This window comes from Protomyctophum parallelum (assembly GCF_964188405.1).
Source record: "Protomyctophum parallelum genome assembly, chromosome: 23".
NCBI lineage: Eukaryota > Metazoa > Chordata > Actinopteri > Myctophiformes > Myctophidae > Protomyctophum > Protomyctophum parallelum.
In genome coordinates this window covers 8,229,844-8,251,955 of record NC_139715.1, presented here as the reverse complement: position 1 = coordinate 8,251,955, position 22,112 = coordinate 8,229,844, and the positions used below count along the sequence as shown (strand labels likewise).

The following is a 22,112-nucleotide window of genomic DNA, read 5'->3' as shown; positions in this document are numbered from 1 at the left end:
ATACATACATACAGAATGGTAGACCTGAGGCCTACTATACCAGGCCTCAGGCCTGAGCCCTGGTATGGTTTGGTATGGATTTCTGTTGACCAAAAGGGAGTGTTGGCAGAAGCCTCAGCTTATAATGCCTGCCCTTTTAATATTGAAAAAAGCTATAAAGCTCTTATTGACCCCCACATCAACACCCCCCCCCCCCCCCCCACACACACACACACACACACACACACACACACACACACCCTTCCTTATGTGGACTAATTATATATATTTTTAATTTAGGGAAAGGGCACGGCACCCCCCCTCCCCTCTGCATGTGCCTGCTCTCTCTCTCTCTCTCTCTAGGCACAGGGCGAAAATGTTGTAGCGTATAGCCTACTACGTGTGAGAGACAGGACGTTAAATCTTGATTCTCATTAAATATGTCTCTCTCCGTATGCGCGCACACACACACACACACGGTCCAAAAGTTTGCAGCGTTGATTCCGATGCGGTTTATCAACATTATTCAAGTGAAATGCATAACAGCAATATTGGGCTAATATAGCTACCAATATGTAGGCTACGACACACAGGGATTTACCGACGGAATAAACTGCCAGCTGATATTATATCCTAATCCTACCACAACGGGATATTTAGCGAATTAGCAGGGTAAAAAACTCAAAACCGGATTGTCCTTCCTAAATGTGGATAGATGGCCATCTAGTTTAGGGGATTTGTTTGTGTTCTGATACATTAGTCGGGAAAGACGGGCTAGTTTATATTTTGCACTCATATGATAATAGAATATATATAGGCTACCTGCTGCTAGCCTGGTTAATAAACCAGACCGGGCCCAGGCCGTAGCGTAACGGTCTGGGCACCGGACTGGTGATCCAGTCGCAGTGTGCCGCGGGTTCGACTCCCGGACCCGACACGGCCTTTACTGCATGTCATCCCCCCATCTCTCTCTCCCGTTTCCTGTCAGCCTACTGTCTGTCCCTTCAAAAATCAATAAAAGGCGTAAGCCGCAAAAAAATATCTTAAAAAAAAAAAAAAAAAAAAACAGACCGAATCAGCCGTTGGCAAAAATAAATTGCCTGCCGGCGGATTTCGGTCTGGAGAGGCTCAATTGTACGCCCATTTCCTACACCAGAGAATGTGGGTGGCCAATCGGGACACGGTATGCAATATGGGCGGGCTTTGGTACAGTGACTTTCAATGCTTGAGACCTTTGACTGACAGTAGCTCTGACCAATTGCGTCAAAGAGAAAATGTTTCCCTGGAAATGAAATCCAAGCTGAGCCTCCCCAGACTAATATCCCGCGGTCCGTGCGATATTAGTCTGGTTTATTAACCAGGCTAACCTGCTGCTGGGTCTTCTGTGCAACAAGCACGCTGACAACGTGTAGTAGGCATCCACAGCCCTCACCCAACGGCGGCGCCTCCTTGTATGGCTCCGATGAATTGCGTGCCGCAATAAGGACATATTATTATAACACCTGCTCCTCTGTTCGTCTGTTGCTCTTATTTGTTGTATGAAGTAGTTATTCAGAATTAATACAATGAATGCAAATGCAATACCAAGTTGTTGCTGTCGTTCCATATTGCAACTTGCTGTTCTTTTCTCTCTGTGCGACTGGTTGATTTCCGTATTTGTTATTATTCCCTCGTAAAATGACCTTTTTTTCTTTTTTTCACCATTTGGTTCGCTTAACACGTCACGTGTCATGTGTTTACATATTTGGTTCGCTTTACAAAGTCCAGTGTGAACACCAAACGGACCAAAATCAAAATGCAAATATTTGGTCCTTGGTCCTTGATCCGGACCTTCTAAGCGAACTTTGGGTGTGAAAGCGCCCTAAATCTCTAAGCGTATAACGTATAACTACTGTAGTAAACACACTTTGTTTCATGCGGATCCACTTGTACACTCTCACAGTTACAGAGCTGTAAGGGTCCCTTTGGTTCCATTTGTACACCCTCAGAGTTATAGACCTGTAAGGGTCTATTCTATTTGGTTCCATTTGTACACCCTCAGAGTTACAGACCTGTAAGGGTCTATTCTATTTGGTTCCATTTGTACACCCTCAGAGTTACAGACCTGTAAGGGTCTATTCTATTTGGTTCCATTTGTACACCCTCAGAGTTACAGACCTGTAAGGGTATATTCTATTTGGTTCCATTTGTACACTCTCAGAGTTACAGACCTGTAAGGGTCTATTCTATTTGGTTCCATTTGTACACCCTCAGAGTTACAGACCTGTAAGGGTCTATTCTATTTGGTTCCATTTGTACACCCTCAGAGTTACAGACCTGTAAGGGTCTATTCTATTTGGTTCCATTTGTACACTCTCAGAGTTACAGACCTGTAAGGGTCTATTCTATTTGGTTCCATTTGTACACTCTCAGAGTTACAGACCTGTAAGGGTCTATTCTATTTGGTTCCATTTGTACACCCTCAGAGTTACAGACCTGTAAGGGTCTATTCTATTTGGTTCCATTTGTACACCCTCAGAGTTACAGACCTGTAAGGGTCTATTCTATTTGGTTCCATTTGTACACTCTCAGAGTTACAGACCTGTAAGGGTCCATTCTATTTGGTTCCATTTGTACACTCTCAGAGTTACATCAACCCAATCAGTGTGGCGGGTTCCCATTCCCTTTAAAAGTCGTCTGTGGTGGCGTTATGCGCAAAGCTAAGGGCCAGTGGTCATCGCATGAAGTAGCCTACTTTAGACTAGGTGGTGCAGGGGTCTCCGCGCACACTGCACAGGCACCAAACCCCTAAGTCTCTCTCATTTGTATATATTTTTTCACACACAACGGTGTAACCATGACAATATAGGCCTACTCATGCAGAGATTGTCATCATAATTTACATTTCTGCAAGCAGGCACCATATCCAAATCGACATGACATGACTTTGTCACATTTGGGTTCAATTATTACATTTTTTCTATTGCACTGCTGTCTCCTTTGTGCCTCAAAAGAACAGATCTACAAGCCGTCGACAGCCATTATGTGGTTCATAGCTTGTAGGCCTGTCTGTTTTTCTGGTAACGCTACTGCAGTAACCTTACCATAGTGTTGGACGTCATGACGGCGCCGGAGCCGATGTACTAAATGAACTCTGACAGATGATGTAATCAAATTATTAAAATGTAAAAAATGTATATTGTCTATGTCAACTTATATAGATTATGCAGAGCCAAACATGTTTGTGAAAGCAGCAGCAGGAGGGGTGAGGGAGAGGCAGCTCCATGTTTACGCACAGCAGACACACATCACGCTGGCATTTGAAAGTACTACTCATTGTTTAACACACGCATTTGAAAGTACTACTCATTGTTTAACACAAAGCCCTTAATAGTTTAGCCTCTCTCTGACCTGGTTACAGACCCACCATTCAGTCTCATTGTATGCTAATAGTCATAATTGTCATGCCATCAAACAAATACACTTTGAACTTTAAGTCTGCTCTTTCCCTGTCACATACTGTATGAGGGTCACTCTCTAAAGTGAGTCATTCAAACCTCACATTAATGTGGGTCAAGTCTTGTTTATCTGCACAGACCAGGCATAGATCCATCTGTGTGATAATTCACCGAACCCACATGTTTATTTCCTTCTCCGACCAGGACATTACAACTTGCGTGGCCTATAGAGCATGGGGTCTTCAATGGTTTTTAAGGCCAGTATGCCTTAGCTGAGAGAGAGATGAGGGACCGCAGGGACCGCCATTACAACACACCAAACCTCTTCGGAAGAAATAGCAGACATGTGACGCGTTGTGAGCTTGTAGATGCGTTATGTTCAGCTAGTGTTCCCCCACAATAGAGATGCTGGGGTTCAAGTGGTCCATAAATGGCCGTAGAAGAAGGTAAACAGTCGGACACAAAGCTCTCCATATATGGGCACAAATGCCACACAGACAGACGGATACAAAGGGTACTCACTACTCAGGGTACAAGAATTTCCTATTTGCATCCTGAGTAGGCCGGTAACCGACGGACACAGGTCTGGTTATTTAAAACAGACCTGGAGATGGTGGGGTTAATGTAAATTAACAAAATCCCTATCACACAAAGATTTGGCTGCCCTCCCGCCCGTAGCAAGTTTTAGGACCCTGGACCCCCTGTTGCTATAGAGCAGGGGTGCCCAAAAGGTAGATCACGATCTACCAGTACATCACAAAGGCGCTGTGCAGGTAGATCACATGACATGCCACTGAAACATGATGATAATATGTCATTTTAAAAAAATGGGATCTGCCACTTGAATTAAGGTGACTTGATTGATTGATATAAAAAAGAGACTGTTAACCTACAATGGAATACTTTGTTTTCAAGAAAGTACAAACATCAGTTAGCATTACAAAGACAAAAACATTCCAATTCCATTTCCCCCCTCTATTTCTCATTCCAAGTCTGTTCATCTTATACAGTATGTAATGCCAGTGCCACTATTCCAAATACACAGGTACAGTTTTAAACTATTTTCAGCAATGGAATGTAGATCTTGTTAAGCTAGTCATTTTGAAAGTAAGCTCTCAAGTCAAAGCGTGTGGGCACTGGGCACCCCTGCCATAGAGCGTGGCGTGGAGGTTGCAATGATAGTTCTAACTGCAGTGTACAGATAATTCAAATTGATATTAAATCAAGCACTCCATTTCATTGAATGCGTTCCAAACATAGCTCAATCTGTACTGAAATTCCATGAGGCAAATGTTCAGCAATTTTTTAACCTTTTTTATTTCTTTATTATTATTTCATTACTTGAATACTTATTATTCAACTATTTAAACAGAGGTACAGTAAAACATTTAAGGCAGGAATGACACAAAAAGATACTGCAGACTTGTTTCCATTGTGGTCCTATGTACACTACAGTATTCAATTCATCAACGGCACATTTAAATAGAAATGCTAACAGTGCATGAGCTATCATTTCAAGGGGATTTAACCCATTTTGTGGCGGGAACCCCTTTTGGTGTTTTAAACAATATGTTATAATTTAGCTATTGAAAAATAGCAGATCTACAAACTTGTAGGTCTGCTATTTTTGAAAAATCGCGAAAGTATTCATTTCAGAAAACTGGAGGATTTAGAAGATTTATTTTAAATTTTATCTCTGTATCTCCACTTTTATGACAGATGATTTTTCAGGCCAGTTTTGAAAGAAGCCGACAGAGTAGTAGAATGACTATTTCTGCGTGTTTGTGCTAAATATGGAGGGTACCAGATTGTAACGTAGGCTATGTAGCCTATAATCACCACAAGCAAAACAAGACGGAACACGCCCAAACATATTATATGCACCCCGTTAAATATTACATATGCAAATGATGCGATCATCTCCTATACATCTTTCAATATCTTTATTCATGTAGGCTATTGATTCAGCCTCTGCTGCAGTCGGTGTATAATTTATTGTGATTGAATCATTTGCGAAGGCTGGACGTTGCTGCTTATCCCGTAAGACACAAACAGAGTGAGGTCAGTGAAGACATCACTGATAACAGCCGGGGGAATAAAACAATAAAACAATACATTTCTACTAACAACATCTTATCAGATGGAACTATGTGCACATCAGTGTTAAATTAGCATTGATTTTACAATATAAATGCCATCAAATGTGGAGTCCGTAGCCTAATGCAGGTCAAACCACGGGGGTTATTATTTATTATTATTTTTTAACGATTTTGCAACCCTTTTTAAAAAAAATCCTGGGTGCTGCACTTCCTCTGCCCACCTGGGGGGGGGGGGGAGCAGACTGGCCTCATGCTTCCTTCTATGCATGAGGAGTCCAAGCTGCTTCTTTTCACCTGACAGGGGGGGAGTGTCCCCGGCCGGACGTGGCGAGTGGAAGGAACACCAGTTCAGGGGAGGTAGTTTAGAGACCAGGATTACTGCATGTTTTTTGTGAGGGTATACCTACCCTAGGGGACACGGGGAGAACATGCAAACTCCACACAGAAAGGCCCTTTCGCCAACCCCGCCTCGGGTATGGGCACTGACGGAGGAGGAGAGAACGTGCCCCCAGCGGGAATCAAACCCAGGGCCTTCTAGCTGTGAGGCGACCGCATTACCGACTGTGCCACCTCCACCACGGGGGTCCTTGAAATGGAACGAGGTGAGAATCACTGCTATAGAGCCGTCAAAATCTTCTCTTTATGGGGGTTCCCTGGCATATCTCTTCAAATGGGGGTCTGGGTCCGCAGGCTAATTGGTGTCAATTTGGGGGGTCCTTGACCTTGCACAAGTTTGGGAGCCACTGCCCTAGGGGTCCCCGATCCACAGGTTGAGAACCACTCGACACATGATGATGTACAGATGCCAGTCCAAAAGCCTTGTCACAGTGGAATGCTGTGAAATGACACACACACACACACACACACACACACACACACACACACACACACACACACACACACAGAGAGAGAGCCCTTCTTCCCCCCTGAGGGGATGTGTTAGTTGTGGAGTGTCAGTCGGTAAAGTGACTCTCTCCCCCGCTGCTCGTTGAGTATTGTATGCATGCTTTTTTTTTGTTCAGGCTCCGCTACATGTCACAAGCTATAAGACATCACCCCCCCCCCCCCCCTCCTCCCCCCCCTCCCCGCTGTGATCTGTGAAGAGCAAGGGCAAAAAGAAATAACACCCGGGTGTATTAGGCCAGAAGGCGAGCACTGCTCTCTCTCTCTCTCTCTCTCTCTGTCACTCCATTATCCACAGGGCCCAGGGGGTGTATGTAATGGTGTGAACCGCCTCCACTGTTTGTCACTCTGTTTGTACACTGTCATCATGTCCCTATAGTGTCGTCTTCAGGTCACATTAACAACAACAACACAAAGCAGTGGGATCTGAAAAAATGTATCTTCTCAAACTGTTTACTATTTCAAAGACCTGACCTGCAGAGATCAGATTCTAAAAATGTCTTCTACATCCTGACAGTTTTCTGAAAAAGCTATGTTTCTATGTCAGTCGTTCTTCGATTTAAAAAAAATAGCAGACCTACAAGCTACAGTATGAGCTTGTAGATCTGCTATTTTTCAATAGCTAAATCATAACATAATGCTAACCCCAAAAGGGGTCTCCGCCCAAAATGGGTTAACACATCCACTGTGTTGTTTTTTCTTCTTCCAAAGCCCACACCGCCAATCACACGTGTTTTGACGCGTGCTGTGTGTTCTCCGTTTTTTACGCTAGATCTTCGCTAACATAATGAGTCACCGCTTCACTCTGAAGCAGTATCGAGGGTTTATGGGGTTAACTGACATTTACATGAATCCAACACAGCTACACATCGACAGTGCTGTCAAACAAGGCTATATGAAGCCGGTGGCGGCGGGGGCTCAGGGGTAGAGTGGCTGCGGTTTCCAGTTCTAACCCGGGCTCCCCCAGAGTTAGCGTCGAAGTGTCCTTGAGCAAGACACTGAACCCCTAATTGCTCCTGATGTGCTGGTTGGTGCCTTGCATGGTTTCCGCCGCCATCGGTGTATGAATGTGTGTGTGAATGGGTGAATGTAATGCACAATCTATGTAAAGTGCCTTGGATAAAGGCGCTATATAAATGCACCATTTACCATCTAAGATATATTTAAGCCATCTATGAAATCTATGAAAAGTTTAAACTCAATTGTGTAGCCTACACTATGTAGTGGTGGCGTCCCTCCTTCATCTCTCTCTAAGCTATATGGGGTCCTTGGCAGTGTTGATTTAAAACTAAGACGAAAAATGTTCGTCAACTACCTTTTTTCACTGAGGAAAACTAAATGGAAACTAAATAAAAAACTAAGCTATGATGACCAAAACTCTGTCGAGTGCATACTTGCTTGTTGCACACTAGTAGGCCATGAATGGCCAACTGCTGAAAATAGCCGATCTACAAGCTCGTGCTCGGGCTTGTAGATCAGCTATTTTCAGCAAGTGAACGACGGCATCAAGGCCTGCCAAAAATACATTTTGTTCGACTAAATCAACTGTAGATTTAGTCGACTAAAATCTTATGATATTTAGTCGACTAAAACTAGACTAACAACACTAACATAAACTAAATTAAAACTGTTCAAGAGACTAAAACTAAAATTTGCTGCCAAAAACAACACTGTTCCTTGGCCTGAAAAACGTTGCTCTATAACGCAATATCTCACACAGCGCAATATAACATGGTGGTGAAGTGTCAAGGTCAAGGACGGTGATTAACACGTTTAGCACGCAGCACATCATTCCGGAACAATCATTCATAATTGTAGGTTAACACATTGCTGTGCATTTAACGGCTGAACTGTTAATTATAGCCATACACATCTCCTTGCGTAACTTCTGAAATATTAATTATAGGTTAACACTTATCATATGCTGTACCCTCCTCGGGCGGGCCTGTGGATTGTAACAGCGAATGCAACCTTTCTGTGGAGTATGTGCTTGAACAGATCATCTTCCTGCACCTTAATTCATTCTGAACGGGCACCCATTTTGGTGTCAGCATCATGTTATGCTTTAGCTATTGAAAAATAGCAGATCTACAAGCTCATATCGCGCCACCGAGTGGCGCGATACGAGCTTGTAGGTCTGCTATTTTAGAAAAATCGAAGAACGACTGACATTTTTTAGAATCTGATCTCAGGTCAGAATGGGTTCATCAGACCAGTGTGTGTCCGGCGGAAACCTCGTATGAATCTGATCTCAGGTCAGAATGTGTTAATTCATGCCGATGTCATGATCTGTCTACATGCTCATGCACCTTACAGGAGTAGTATAGTTCACCCACAAAATGGTTTATTTTCTCTCAAATAACACACCCCGTGGCGTGAAACCGACCGGCAGAGACTCGGAGAGTCTACTGAAACGACTCAGAGTCTCCTATCCTACTGAGTCTCCTACAGTATTGACCGCTGACCCGGTCGTCAAAGTATTGGCTGTGGAACGCGACAAAAACAAACTAATTGAAAACCGGGAAAGCATCCGTGTCATTTTTTATTTTTTATCACTTTGTTCCGCGCGGTGAGCTTGTGCATCTGCTATGTTTGACCTTACAGATGGATTATGTTACGTGTAAAATAAATAATTGTGATTCTTACAGGTTGAACAGAACACACAACAACTGAACGCAAGCTTAACATCCAATCTATTCAGGGTAGAAGAAGGTCACCTGGGGGCATGGACTTGGTAGAGACAACAGGGGCCACAGCACCGCGGGTTGGGGGTGGGGGATTGTCAATCACTGGAGACACTGGAGACAAGTCCAGGTTGTGCCTTTTGGGAATAATGTGAGAAATGGAGAGTCTAGGCAGCCAGTCAAGACAGCCAGGGGCAGTGCATTTGATGTATTGCCTCGTGTTTACCTTGTAATTCGCTCTGGATGAGGAGCGTGTGCTACAGTAAATGCCTAAATTGTAAATTGTCATGTTTAATCTCATCTTCATATAATTGGTCCTCCTTAATGCTCATAAGATTCTGTCTACTCACTCTGCCTCAGAGGAGGGCTAAGGGCCGTTCAGAAACCTGTCTAGTCACCCTGTGTCTCAGAGGAGGGCTGTGGACAGTTCAGAAACCTGTCTACTCACTCTGTGTCTCAGAGGAGGGCTGTGGACACTTCAGAAACCTGTCTACTCACTCTGTGTCTCAGAGGAGGGCTGTGGACCGTTCAGAAACCTGTCTACTCACTCTGTGTCTCAGAGGAGGGCTGTGGACACTTCAGAAACCTGTCTACTCACTCTGTGTCTCAGAGGAGGGCTGTGGACAGTTCAGAAACCTGTCTACTCACTCTGTGTCTCAGAGGAGGGCTGTGGACACTTCAGAAACCTGTCTACTGACTCTGTGTCTCAGAGGAGGGCTGTGGACACTTCAGAAACCTGTCTACTCAATATGTGTCTCAGAGGAGGGCTGTGGACACTTCAGAAACCTGTCTACTGACTCTGTGTCTCAGAGGAGGGCTGTGGACAGTTCAGAAACCTGTCTACTCACTCTGTGTCTCAGAGGAGGGCTGTGGACACTTCAGAAACCTGTCTACTGACTCTGTGTCTCAGAGGAGGGCTGTGGACACTTCAGAAACCTGTCTACTCACTCTGTGTCTCAGAGGAGGGCTGTGGACCGTTCAGAAACCTGTCTACTCAATATGTGTCTCAGAGGAGGGCTGTGGACACTTCAGAAACCTGTCTACTCACTCTGTGTCTCAGAGGAGGGCTGTGGACCGTTCAGAAACCTGTCTACTCACTCTGTGTCTCAGAGGAGGGCTGTGGACAGGTCAGAAACCTGTCTACTCACTCTGTGTCTCAGAGGAGGGCTGTGGACCGTTCAGAAACCTGTCTACTCACTCTGTGTCTCAGAGGAGGGCTGTGGACCGTTCAGAAACCTGTCTACTCACTCTGTGTCTCAGAGGAGGGCTGTGGACCGTTCAGAAAACAGTTCTGCTCCTCTGAGACAAGGTAGAAGTCGTCCATTAACCCATTCTGACCTGAGATCAGATTCATACGAGGTTTCCACTGGACACACGCTGGTCTGACGAACCCATTCTGACCTGAGATCAGATTATAAAAATGTCAGTCGTTCTTCGATTTTTTTCAAAAATAGCAGACCTACAAGCTCGTATCGCGCCACTCGGTGGCGTGATATGAGCTTGTAGATCTGCTATTTTTCAATAGCTAAAGCATAACATGATGCCAACACCAAAATGGGTGCCCGTTCAGAATGGGTTAAGTCATTCGTTCTCAAAGTGGGGTCCGGGGATCCCATCGCAATCATTTTAACCACTTGAACCATTATTGTACACGTTGGCTATTCAAAAATAGCAGATCTACAAGCTCATAGCACATCACTTTGTGCCACGCTCTGAGCTTGTTTATCTGCTATTTTCAAAAACACACTATAAAACAGTACAGTATATTATTCTTAATGACTTGAAAAAGATAGAGCACCATTTAGCAACATATCTTTATCAGAAAACTCATTGAAAAGACATTTGTAGGGGTCATGTAACACATCAATGTTTTGTTCAAAACCTGTGTGGTTTTGAACATTTTCTTCAGTAACAACATGGCGTGTATACCTTCCTTGTCGTCCTCTCCGTTGCAGTGCCTGGTGTTCGAGGACGCCCCCAATGGCGTAAAGGCCGGCCTGGCGGCAGGCATGCAGGTGGTGATGATCCCCGATAAGGAGATGGACCCCAGCCTCACCCAGGAGGCCTCGCTGACCCTGAGGAGCATGGAGGACTTTGAGCCCCAGCTATTTGGACTGCCCGCATACCATTGACCCCAAGGAACATGGAGGCGTTTGAGCCCCAGCTCTTTGGACTGCCATCATTATAGATAAATAAGCTCTTCCAAACGTGTGATTTGATGATAATAATCATAATAATATTAATAATGCATTTTTTTTGTATTGCACTGTTCATTCACCAGTATTCGTCGACTAAAACCAAGGTGAAAATTTGCCAAATTCACGCGTTCCCCTCTCCCCTCGCTGAATTACACTTTACTTCGTCAGAGCCACAAAATATGTCCTGGGAAAAAAAAAGAATGGGCTCCCTCAGGCTGCATCTATAATGATTTTGTTTATTTCACATATCGAACAATAAAAAAGATACAACAATTTGCAAGCGAGAATGATGTCACCTCCGGGGGCTTGAGAAGTGTCATTCACCAGGCAGCACACATTACAACACAACGACAGGAGCGTGGAGTGTACTTGGATTTGTCAGTGAGAGCTCATCCACTTCCGCTCCAAACCTTCCTTCCATCTTCTGTGCCTATACGCGGTCGTGATCATCTCTGTCCACACCAGTGGTTTTCAACCCTTTTCATATCAAGGCCCATTATTTATTGTGTATTTGAGCCACGGACCACCATTTGATGACATTTATAGCCTCTCAGATCCCAAACTAACGGATATTTTGTCGACAAGATTTTCTCCACAATTCCATTCTGTATTGACGTTGGTACCATTAGGAGAGATACCAGGCAAACGTTGAATTGTGTAGACTTCTTGTAAATTAAGCAATGCAGACCATCTCTCTCTCTCCCCAATTTTGTATTTATATTTTTTACTTTGCTATCTATTACACACTACACCAGAGCCGAAGAGTTTGATCAATCCTCAAGGGGGCCCGTCCCCCCCCCCCCCGCAGCCCCGCCTCCCCGCACCCCCCCCCCTCCCGCCGCAGCGCGGAAAAAAATAAGTTGTTTTCGCTGGTACTTTTAAAGCAGCTTCTATAGGCCAATGTCCAAGCCAAGGTGAGGACTTTCAGGACTATATTATTATTATTATGAGAGAGAGAGAGAGAGAGAGAGAGAGAGAGAGGGAGATATAGAGAGATGCGGAGGGAGAGAGAGAGAGATCATAGGCGGCGGGTGCGTTTTACCTTTGGGTAGGCTACAGAATTGCGTTGGGGGGGGGACTGTCGCGGCCGAGCGAAGCGAGGCCGCCGCCGCAGATTTATTTATTTATTTATTTCCCAAATGGTCTAAAAATGAGTTCTTTAGCATACTTTTACCAATGAATTAGCCTATACACAGACAGCGACTGATCAGCCTATTTTGGACGATATGGGTCTTTTCTCGAGTCAGTGTGTAGTCTCACTAGTCTGTGGTTAGGTCTCTTTGGTGAATTCTTGATCAGTGTTATTATGTCACGCCTCAAGAACAACTACAAAAGAAACCCGATTAGCACTTTTTAACACCTCTTGGACGGCCGGTGTCTCTCAAGACAGACTGTTGCCTGAGGAACAACAGGGGAGGCGCTGTTTTCCCGAATATTTGACGATGGGATTCTCAGATTGCCGGCGGAGAGGTCCAAAATGTTCGGAATTCCCAGAAAATATGTAATGTAAATGTAAAATGTCCACGAAAATCTTCATGGGGGCCGAAAGGGGCCCTAGGATTCTTCATGGGGGCCCCGTGGCCCCCACAGACTCTACGTCGCTGCACTACACTTGTCGCATTCTCCGAGCGCGCACTTTGAAAAGTCTGGTGTAGTCTGGGCGTTAAGTGTATGTGCGTGCGTGGGTGGGTAGTACCGTACTTGTATGTTTCAAGGGATGATATCGTAATCTGCGGTCAAATTGAAGGCGACGTCAAAATTGTGACTACTGCAGTTTCAGAAATGTCCCTGTTACAGGCAAATACATCTAAAGTGGTGTCACCCAGTAAATAAATTCAGACTGCACATCATGGCTTTCTGATTATCAGTACTTTTTCTCGCCTCATTATTCGTGACTTTGGCTGCCTATGATTGATTCCATTTGGTTGTGGTTACTGTTCAAACTCAATTTGCATATAAACATATTTCTGTGCCATCAGTGAATGACTTTAGGAAAGGGGTATTCAACTAGATTAGGAAGGCAGGGGGCCGCAACTGTAGAATGATTGTGTGTGTGTGTGTGTGTGTGGGGGGGGGGGGGGGTTACAGTACTTGAGAAAAGGTACTTGGTTACTTTCCACCACTGGGTTGGTACATTGGCACAGAGAATTGCTTCTTTCTAGAAAATAGAAGAAATGAAGCTTGTTAGTTTTACATCTGTCAGTTTTGTTGTTGTTCATGTTGTTACTGTCAGACTGGTGTCAGTGTTTGCATAATAAACCCAGCAGCCCAACGGTTCTGTTCGGCACCCCGGGGGGTTTGTGTCTCGTTGCCGTTGAGCGTCTAAGCTGCTGGTCCATGGCACTGTTCCGGCTTTGTCCTAGCATTAAAATGTGCAAATCACGTCAACCCAAATAGTCTCGCCTAGCCCCCTCTGTGTACATTCCCCATTGTGCATTTGGAGCTAAAACTTGTCCTGTGAGTATTTGGCGGTGTAACAGTAAAAGCACACACACAAACAAGGTTTGTGTGTGTGTGTGCGTGTGCGAGAAACACATTCTCATTCTTATGGCTTATGCTACGCTCACACTGCAGCTACAAAGCTACAGTATACCATTCATCTTCAATGGAAGCCAGCGACATGACGATGCAAAGCTACAGGCTACCGTTAATTTCCAATGGAAACCAGCGACATGAAGAGGCGCCAGACGTCTGTAGGTGCCATACAAAATCTACAAAGCTGCAGTCCATAGGTTTAGCTGGCTTCAGCTGCAGGGAAGCTATAAAAGTGTTGTTCCACCATTTCCACTCAACTTCTCTCTTCACACAATTCCTGCTTATAATTGGCGCAAAACAAATGATTACCGTCAGCTAAAAATGTCCGCAGGCTTTATAATTTTATTTTTACTTCACACATTTTCTTGATCGTCCACACGCCTTGAGCACTTGAGCACTGAAACACAGAGAGAATGTGTTGCTGGAATAAAGAAAGGTCGTATAAACGACGTAGATTTTCTCCTGATTTGTTCATACTAAAAACATCTTTGTGGCTTGTGATGATTGGGTCCAGTATTTAGTTCAGTGACCATGGAGATAATGAATGGTTTCAGAAGCTGTGTTCACGTTCATTCTCCCATTGGAAATGAATAGACTCCAGCATTCCCGGTCTCCTAATCATGTGTCTGCCCACTTCACGCACATACAGGGATCGGCTCTTTCAGGTGCTCAAAAAATGTTTCCGTTTGAGATAGAGATAGAGGATGTCAGGAGTATGAGGGGGCCGGTCGAGAGGGGATAATGGGAGATCTGGATGACAGCCATGATGTTTCCCAGACCTGATGATGCACTGTGGGGCTGAGAGTCAGGAGAGTCAGTGAGACTCATTCATCTCTGTCCTCAGCTTTCATATCCAGGGGGGTTTAGTGGTGCTCAGACAAGACACCCCTACTCGACAGGCCACCGAACACTGGGACGAGAGGAGAGGGAGGGGGGAATTGTCGTGATGACCTCATTTCAAACATTAAAGCCTTTTTTTATTTGATATATATACTCGTCTTAAGGGCCCCTCGCTATAAAGCTGGGGCTTGGGTTTGAATGTTGAGCGAGAGCGGCGCACACATAGCCTCTTCAGATAACAGCCACTGAACGGCATATCTTTATAAGGAGGGAAACACTTTTCTTTTCAGTATTTTGGGGGTATCAGGGGATTGTAAAAGTGTCCAGTGTTATAAAGAGATGATAACCACCTCTTGGCAAATGAAAAGAGGAGATAAAGCAGAAAATAAAATATATCTTCTTCACTGCTGGGTAGAAGTCTTTTATCTCATTATTTTCATATTCCTTTGATTATTATAGTTTTTTTGTTGTTGTTGTAAAAGTAGCAAAAATGGCCGATCTACAAGATTGTAGGTCAGCTATTTTAGGTTGTAGGACAACTATTTTAAGTGCACTTGAAAGTGTTTAAAGTGGCACTTTGTAACTGTTGTGAATTATCTGCATGCTGTCTGACTGGCAGCCTCTGGTGGACATTCCCCGTTCCCTGCACCCATAATGAGACACCTGTTTGCCATCACACCACTCAACTCACTAGCCAATCACAGTTTAGGTGTGCCATACAGTATATAACCAACAACTCACCCCACACTCCTCACTCAGTCTCCACACAGGCAACATGCAGAACCTGCTCTCACTGAGTACTCCACACAACACCACTCACTTCTATGCAGCCGTGCGTCCTTGAATGATGTAAGCCCTTGTTCTTTGTATCTGCATTGACTATGTGCTGTTTATACTAGTATGTATATTGTCATTCCATATGGTCTATTGTTATGTTCTACTGCTTGTATGATATGTTCTGATTTTGTTCATAATTATGATGTTTGAGTTGCTAACGCATTCCACCTATTTGCTTTGTTTGTAGAAACCACGGTTTCATGGAGAAATAAACTACCACATTGTTGGATTATACTTTGGTGTCAAGAAACCTCTTATCGGAGAACCCTTGGGTGGTCAGCTCATAGCCCACAAACACAACCAGCAGAATATTTAATATGGTCCTGGAGAACGCATGCACTTGGAGTACCACCTGGTCATGCCATTGTTCAAACTGGCCACCAGAGCACCAATGGACCTCTTCCCAGCAGTGGTGTCATGGTAGCTGTCAATTCCTACAATCATCAGCTGCTTGAGTGGGATTTCCACACTCCACAGCTCTCCTCCCATCTTGCAGGCCATCTGCAGAACGATCTTGGTGGCTTACGGTCATGAGGGCCTGTGGTTTGCTGAGAGTGCGAGCCACCACACACTGACTGGGGGTGGGGCAGTCCACACAGAGATACTAATTGACACTGTCATATTTCTCCTTCTTATTTGTGGGGAGGACCACTACCACCATCTGAGTGTCCGGTGTCACATTCTGCTGCAGAGCTCTGAAAAGAGCCTCGTGCCGGTCCTCATAATCCACCATGGTAGGTCTGTCCAGCTGGATGCCCAAACGACCAGATACCTTGTCCAAGGGTCTGCACCAGGCCCTGGGCCTCATTGATGTTGCGTCTGGTGCAGAACAACAGCCATTTATGCAGAGGGGGAAGCTGATGATGGGCAGCCCACGCATCTCTCTGGACCGATCAGCTTGCATGGGGTTGTAGTCGTACGAGCGGGAACCCTGGAAAATCCTCTCAGACTGGAGGACTCTTCCCTTTATATTCAGAAGCTCTTTATCGAAGTTGAGACCCCAGGTGTTTAGCTCCGTCTGGACTTGTGTGTTCTTTTGAATTTGGTTTACAATTGTGCTGAGGTGTGTCTCTCTGTTCTGGGGTCAGTCTGGTCTGAGCGGACAAGTCCTTCATGATGTTGAAGTCGGCACGCATCTTGTCAGTCAGACCTGTGAGATAGCAGAGTTCTGGGACCAGCATGGCAGGTCCAGGGTCTGGTGCGCCAGCAGGACCTCTCCTCTTCAGCTGGCTAATCGGCAGTGCCTGGTCACTGTAGCGGATGTCCAGCCCATATTGAGTCCTGTAGTAGTCGGCGAAGGAGATCTCAGTGTCTGTCCTGGTGAACGTGTTGCTCCTCCTGCCCCGGTGCCTCCTGCTGCACCCCCTGGCCTGGTGCCTCCAGCCTCAGCGCCATCCAGTCTGGCGTGTCCAACGCCTCCCAATCCAGCGTGCAACGCCTCCTGTCTAGCACCTCTTCTAGAGCCTCCAGTCCGGGGGCCCACAGATCCACAGTATGCAGCAGATCCGCCTTCTGAGCCGAGCCAAACCTGCCGCACTACTTCCTGCCTGGTCCTACCTGCATCAGCGCCCTCCAGTGCGGCCCCGCCGAAACCACCGGTCTTCCTCGTATAGCTCCACCCCTCCAGGTATCCTCCGGGCCCTCCTCCAGTATGGCCCCGCCAGTGTCGGCGGTTTCCAGTCTGGCTCCCGTACAGCGGTCGACCGCCGGAGTCGTCGTGTCGACGGCCGTGGTCCCCTGGATCCCGACCACCTGGTCACCCTCCGTACCTGCCTCGTCCTTCGTTCCTGACTGGGGCGGCCAGTTCCGCTCCTAACCCCCTGTAACCCCCTGTCACCAGCCTGAAGATCTGGTCCCTGCACTACACTCACTGCCACCTCGACAGCAAAGACAATTCTCTTTATATTCACAGTAGCTGAGCTACCGTGGGGGCGGCTGTTGTGAATTATCTGCATGCTGTCTGACTGGCAGCCTCTGGTGGACATTCCCCATTCCCTGCATCCATATTGAGACACCTGTTTGCCATCACACCACTCAACTCACTAGCCAATCACAGTTTAGGTGTGCCACATATAACCAGCAACTCACCCCACACTCCTCACTCAGTCTCCAGCCTTCACACAGGCAACATGCAGAACCTGCTCTCACTGAGTACTCAACACAACACCACTCACTCCTATGCAGCCGTGCGTCCTTGAATAATGTAAGCCCTTGTTCTTTGTATCTCCATTGACTATGTGCTGTTCATACTAGTATGTATATTGTCATTCCATATGGTCTATTATGTTCTACTGCTTGTATGATATGTTCTGATTTTGTTCATAATTATGACGTTTGAGTTGCTAACGCATTCCACCTATTTGCTTTGTTTGTAGAAACCACGGTTTCATGGAGAAATAAACTACCACATTGTTGGATTATACTTTGGTGTCAAGAAACCTCTTTTATCGGAGAACCCTTGGGTGGTCAGCTCATAGCCCACAAACACAACCAGCAGAATATTTAATAGTAACATTTTAATGAATAAGTTGCAATTGTGTTTTATCTGTATGGTAGAGTATGTTAATACAATATAACCTATACCATCTGTATGTTAATACAATATAACCTATACAATCGGTATGGCAGCATATGTTAATACAATATAACCTATACAATCTGTATGGTAGCATATGTTAATACAATATAACCTATACAATCTGTATGGCAGCATATGTTAATACAATATAACCTATACAATCTGTATGGTAGCATATGTTAATACAATATAACCTATACAATCTGTATGGTAGCATATGTTAATACAATATAACCTATACAATCTGTATGGTAGCATATGTTAATACAATATAACCTATACAATCTGTATGGTAGCATATGTTAATACAATATAACCTATACAATCTGTATGGTAGCATATGTTAATACAATAGAACCTATACAATCTGTATGGTAGAGTATGTATACAATATAACCTATACAATCTGTATGGTAGCATATGTTAATACAATATAACCTATACAATCTGTATGGTAGAGTATGTATACAATATAACCTTTATACAACTGGGGTGGTTGTATTTTAATCTCCCTTAGATCTCTTGCATCAATTAAATGTATCCCTGAGCAAGTAGGCATGCTGGCCGCGGGTATGAATATAACGCCTACTCCAATCACTGCATGACCCAGCCCACGGCAATGTGTGCCAGTATGTTTGCAGCCAACCGGCTTGTTTGTTAGCGAAGAGAACTGTCCAACTTAATTCATTCAACTTGGTGGGAATAATAAGTAGGCTGCCCCTGGAGAGGGGATTAACTTTTTCTTGAGCAGAAAAGCTCAAGTTTATAATCAAGGTCAATCTAAAACATAGAGAATTGGTGGACAGATTATCAATTGGCTCTTTTGGACCAGAAGAGCTAAAGTATTTCCTGTTTCACAGGCTGTGGATTTGTTTCCACATGCTCCCTTGTAGGTTTCCATATACTGTATGGTTCTCAGGAAAAGTGTCATATCGGTTCATATCGGTATCGGCAAATATGCCAGTCTAACCACAGATCCGACACAGGGGTAAGGGGTTGATACTAAAGCAGGTAAATAGAATGTTGGGGCATGTGGAGTTTGCTTTGGAGTTGCCCAAACTGCAAGTGCACATTTGAGTGAGGAGTCTATAAACATAACACGAGATATACTGTATAGCTAGATAGCTATAAACACTATTCCCGGTCGGTGGACTTCAAAATAAGATCTTTTTTCTTTTTGTATTATTATAAATATTATTCTCTGGAATCGGTATTCGGTAACACAGAAATTGTGGGATCGGATCGGAAACGAAAAAAGTGTATCGGGACATCCCTACGTATCATCATACATAATCATACGTCATCTCATTCTGGCCAATCACAATTTGCATCCTCACTTTTGTCTTCAATGTTTGTGTTTACACACTTTGGTCTTAAATGTTTGTTTATACACAAACACTCAAAGCTGGGCATAGGAGGGGCTAGCACCCCTCAAAAATATCAATACTGCAATGTAGAAATACTCGAGACGAGTAAAAGAAAGTACGGTATTCGCATCAAATTGTACTTAAAGTAACAAAAAGTAGAAATTACTCATTATGCAGTATAATGTTTATAGTGTACAAATATTTTTTTAAATAGCAGATCTACAAGCAGATCTACGAGCTTGTAGAACGGCTAGTTTAGTAAAAGTAACTAAAGTTGTCATAATTGTAGTGAATTGTTACTCATTTGGGACTAAGGCCAATACTAAAAACGCCTTCTAAATAGTTAGAAGTTTTCTGAAACACGTCAAATATTTATTCAAAGATTACAAAAATGTTATGTTGCTATATACTGCATGGCAACAAGAACCCCAAAAGGTGTTCCCGGCCAGAAGGGTACAAACACAGAAAGGGGTTCCCGTCCTGAATGGGTTAAGTACAGTACTGTAAATGTATTTTGTTACTTTACACCACTGTTGTTATTGTTCATTGTTATAATTACAATGATATCATTGTTCTCCTACAATGCATGTCACATTGTTACAATGAGGCAGTTAGGGCTTCAGTGTCTTGCTCAGGGACACTTCAAAACCTGGCCTGGACTCGGGCTTCCCAGGCGGGCCGTGCGTGGAGGTGTCGTGCGTCACCATGGCCAATGTAAGGCGCTGCCTTGATGTGTGGAGCTCCCACGTTCCCTGTTCATCTGCTGTGATAACAGATGGTCTGATGTGGAGGGAGAGATGTGGATACCCAAACCTCCCCATGGTGCAGCCTGGGAAACGCTGGTGGTGGGAGATAATATCCACCAGGACATAATCTGATTCTGCCAGTAGGCCAAGCTCTGTATACAGTACCGTCCTAGAAGAAGAGGTAAGGTAATAATGGATTCATATACCATACAGTATTTAATGAATAATGCACAAAGGACAGAACAGTGCATGGTTCTCAAATGTTTTAATGTCAAATGTTATTTTTCCCAAGTCCCAAATTGTTGGATTGGACCCCAATCTTAAAATATTTTGTGCTTATTAGGGATCCTCATGCAAGATTTGAGTTAAAATATATATTTCAAATAGCCAATATATATATATAGGATTAAATGTATACGCTTGCAGTTTCTTCTGTTCTTTGTTTGATTTGTATTCATGGACATATCCTGTTGTTTCTTTGAAGATTTTGTGTTTGTCCTGCCTCAAGGACCCGTGGGGGTCCCCGGATCCCCATTTTGAGAACCATTGAAAACAGTGGTTTCAGAAAGATAGAACTTATCTTAATAAAAGAAGTCTCATTCCAGCACAGTTTCAATTGTTAACCTCTTAATTTGACCCTTGGTAAGTGCACGTAATTATGAGCCAGCACATAACAATGTAAATATATAGCCTATGGCATACTACGGGGTGATGCTGTACACTGTACTACAGTGCCAGAATATCCATAACCAATAATAGAAAATACAGTATAATTACACAAGCCAACATCCCTATCTGCTATTGAAAATGTGATCAAATGCAAATCTTTTGCAGTGAAAAAGAAAAGGGGTCAATTAAAATGTGCATCCGTGCCAACTCGAGTCCCTTTTCACGAGATAGTAAATAGATTTAAGAAAATCCTCTTTGTTCGTTCCTCGGAGGACTTAAAGCGAAGCAAATAAATAACCATGCTGTGTGCAAGGTGGCAAAAAAAAGCTAAACTAGAAAAAACCTCTCTTCCTTCCATTCCTTCCAGTATCGAGCAGTGTTGCCATGTCTGCTTATTATAAGAGATTTTGGGCTTGTTTTTCATTAAAGTAGCTTGTAAATGATTTGGTAGTTGCAGGTTTTTGCATGTTTGTAGAGTGTAGCTTATTCTGGGTTTACAATTTAAAATTGAGGCATTTAGCACTTAGCAGATCAAGAGCGACTTGCAGTAAGCAAGGACAACACAAGGTAATACAATACAGCAAATGCATAGAAATAGTAATCTCTAGGATGAGTAAAACCAAGAACCAGTCTAACAACAGTAGAATATCCAAAGAAAATCAATATAATCTGTATTGAAACTATAAACACTATAGGATGCCAGGTCAATAATGACCTGGCATCTGTCTACATAACATGCTATCAAAATATATTTTTTAGCCTTTGCATAAGACTACAAGGTCGTTGAGGCTAGGGCAAGTTCTATGGCAAGTGTTGCGGGATAAGGTGGTGTCTGAAGTGGTGAGACTTCAGACTGACAAGGGTCAGTCTGAAGTCTCCATAGCTTGTAGATGAATAGCTTGTAGATGCATGAAAGGTTTAAAGAGTGGACAAATGGAACCAAATGGACCCGTTTGTACACTCCCCACTGGCCTATGATAGTCGCTCCTTTTGGGCTTGTTTTCATAGACCCGGGGTTGCTTATTTCTCTCACAAACTCTGGCAACAGGCGATGAGGGGGCGTCTGGAGTCTGCCTATCTCCACTGCACAGAGTTGCCTAGGAGGGCCAAAGCACTCGAGGATGCCAAGATCTGATTGAAGAATGCATCACGGCTGTCGGCTTGAAAACCTCCTATCTCCATCTGTGTCGATTTCGTTGGCTGAAACTATATCAACAAATAAAATGTTATGGAGGGACAA

At 44.1% G+C, this 22,112-nt stretch overlaps 1 protein-coding gene across 1 annotated transcript in view; it reads left to right on the top strand.

Moving 5' to 3' along the window:
• pudp (pseudouridine 5'-phosphatase) overlaps positions 1-12,113 on the top strand; it is a 51,829-nt gene extending 39,716 nt beyond the window's left edge. The window contains exon 4 of the mRNA XM_083758326.1: positions 11,058-12,113. Within this exon, the coding sequence (XP_083614452.1) occupies positions 11,058-11,234 (177 nt within the window). The 3' untranslated portion in view covers positions 11,235-12,113. The remainder of the gene's footprint in view (positions 1-11,057) is intronic.
• The last annotated feature ends 9,999 nt before the right edge of the window (positions 12,114-22,112 follow it).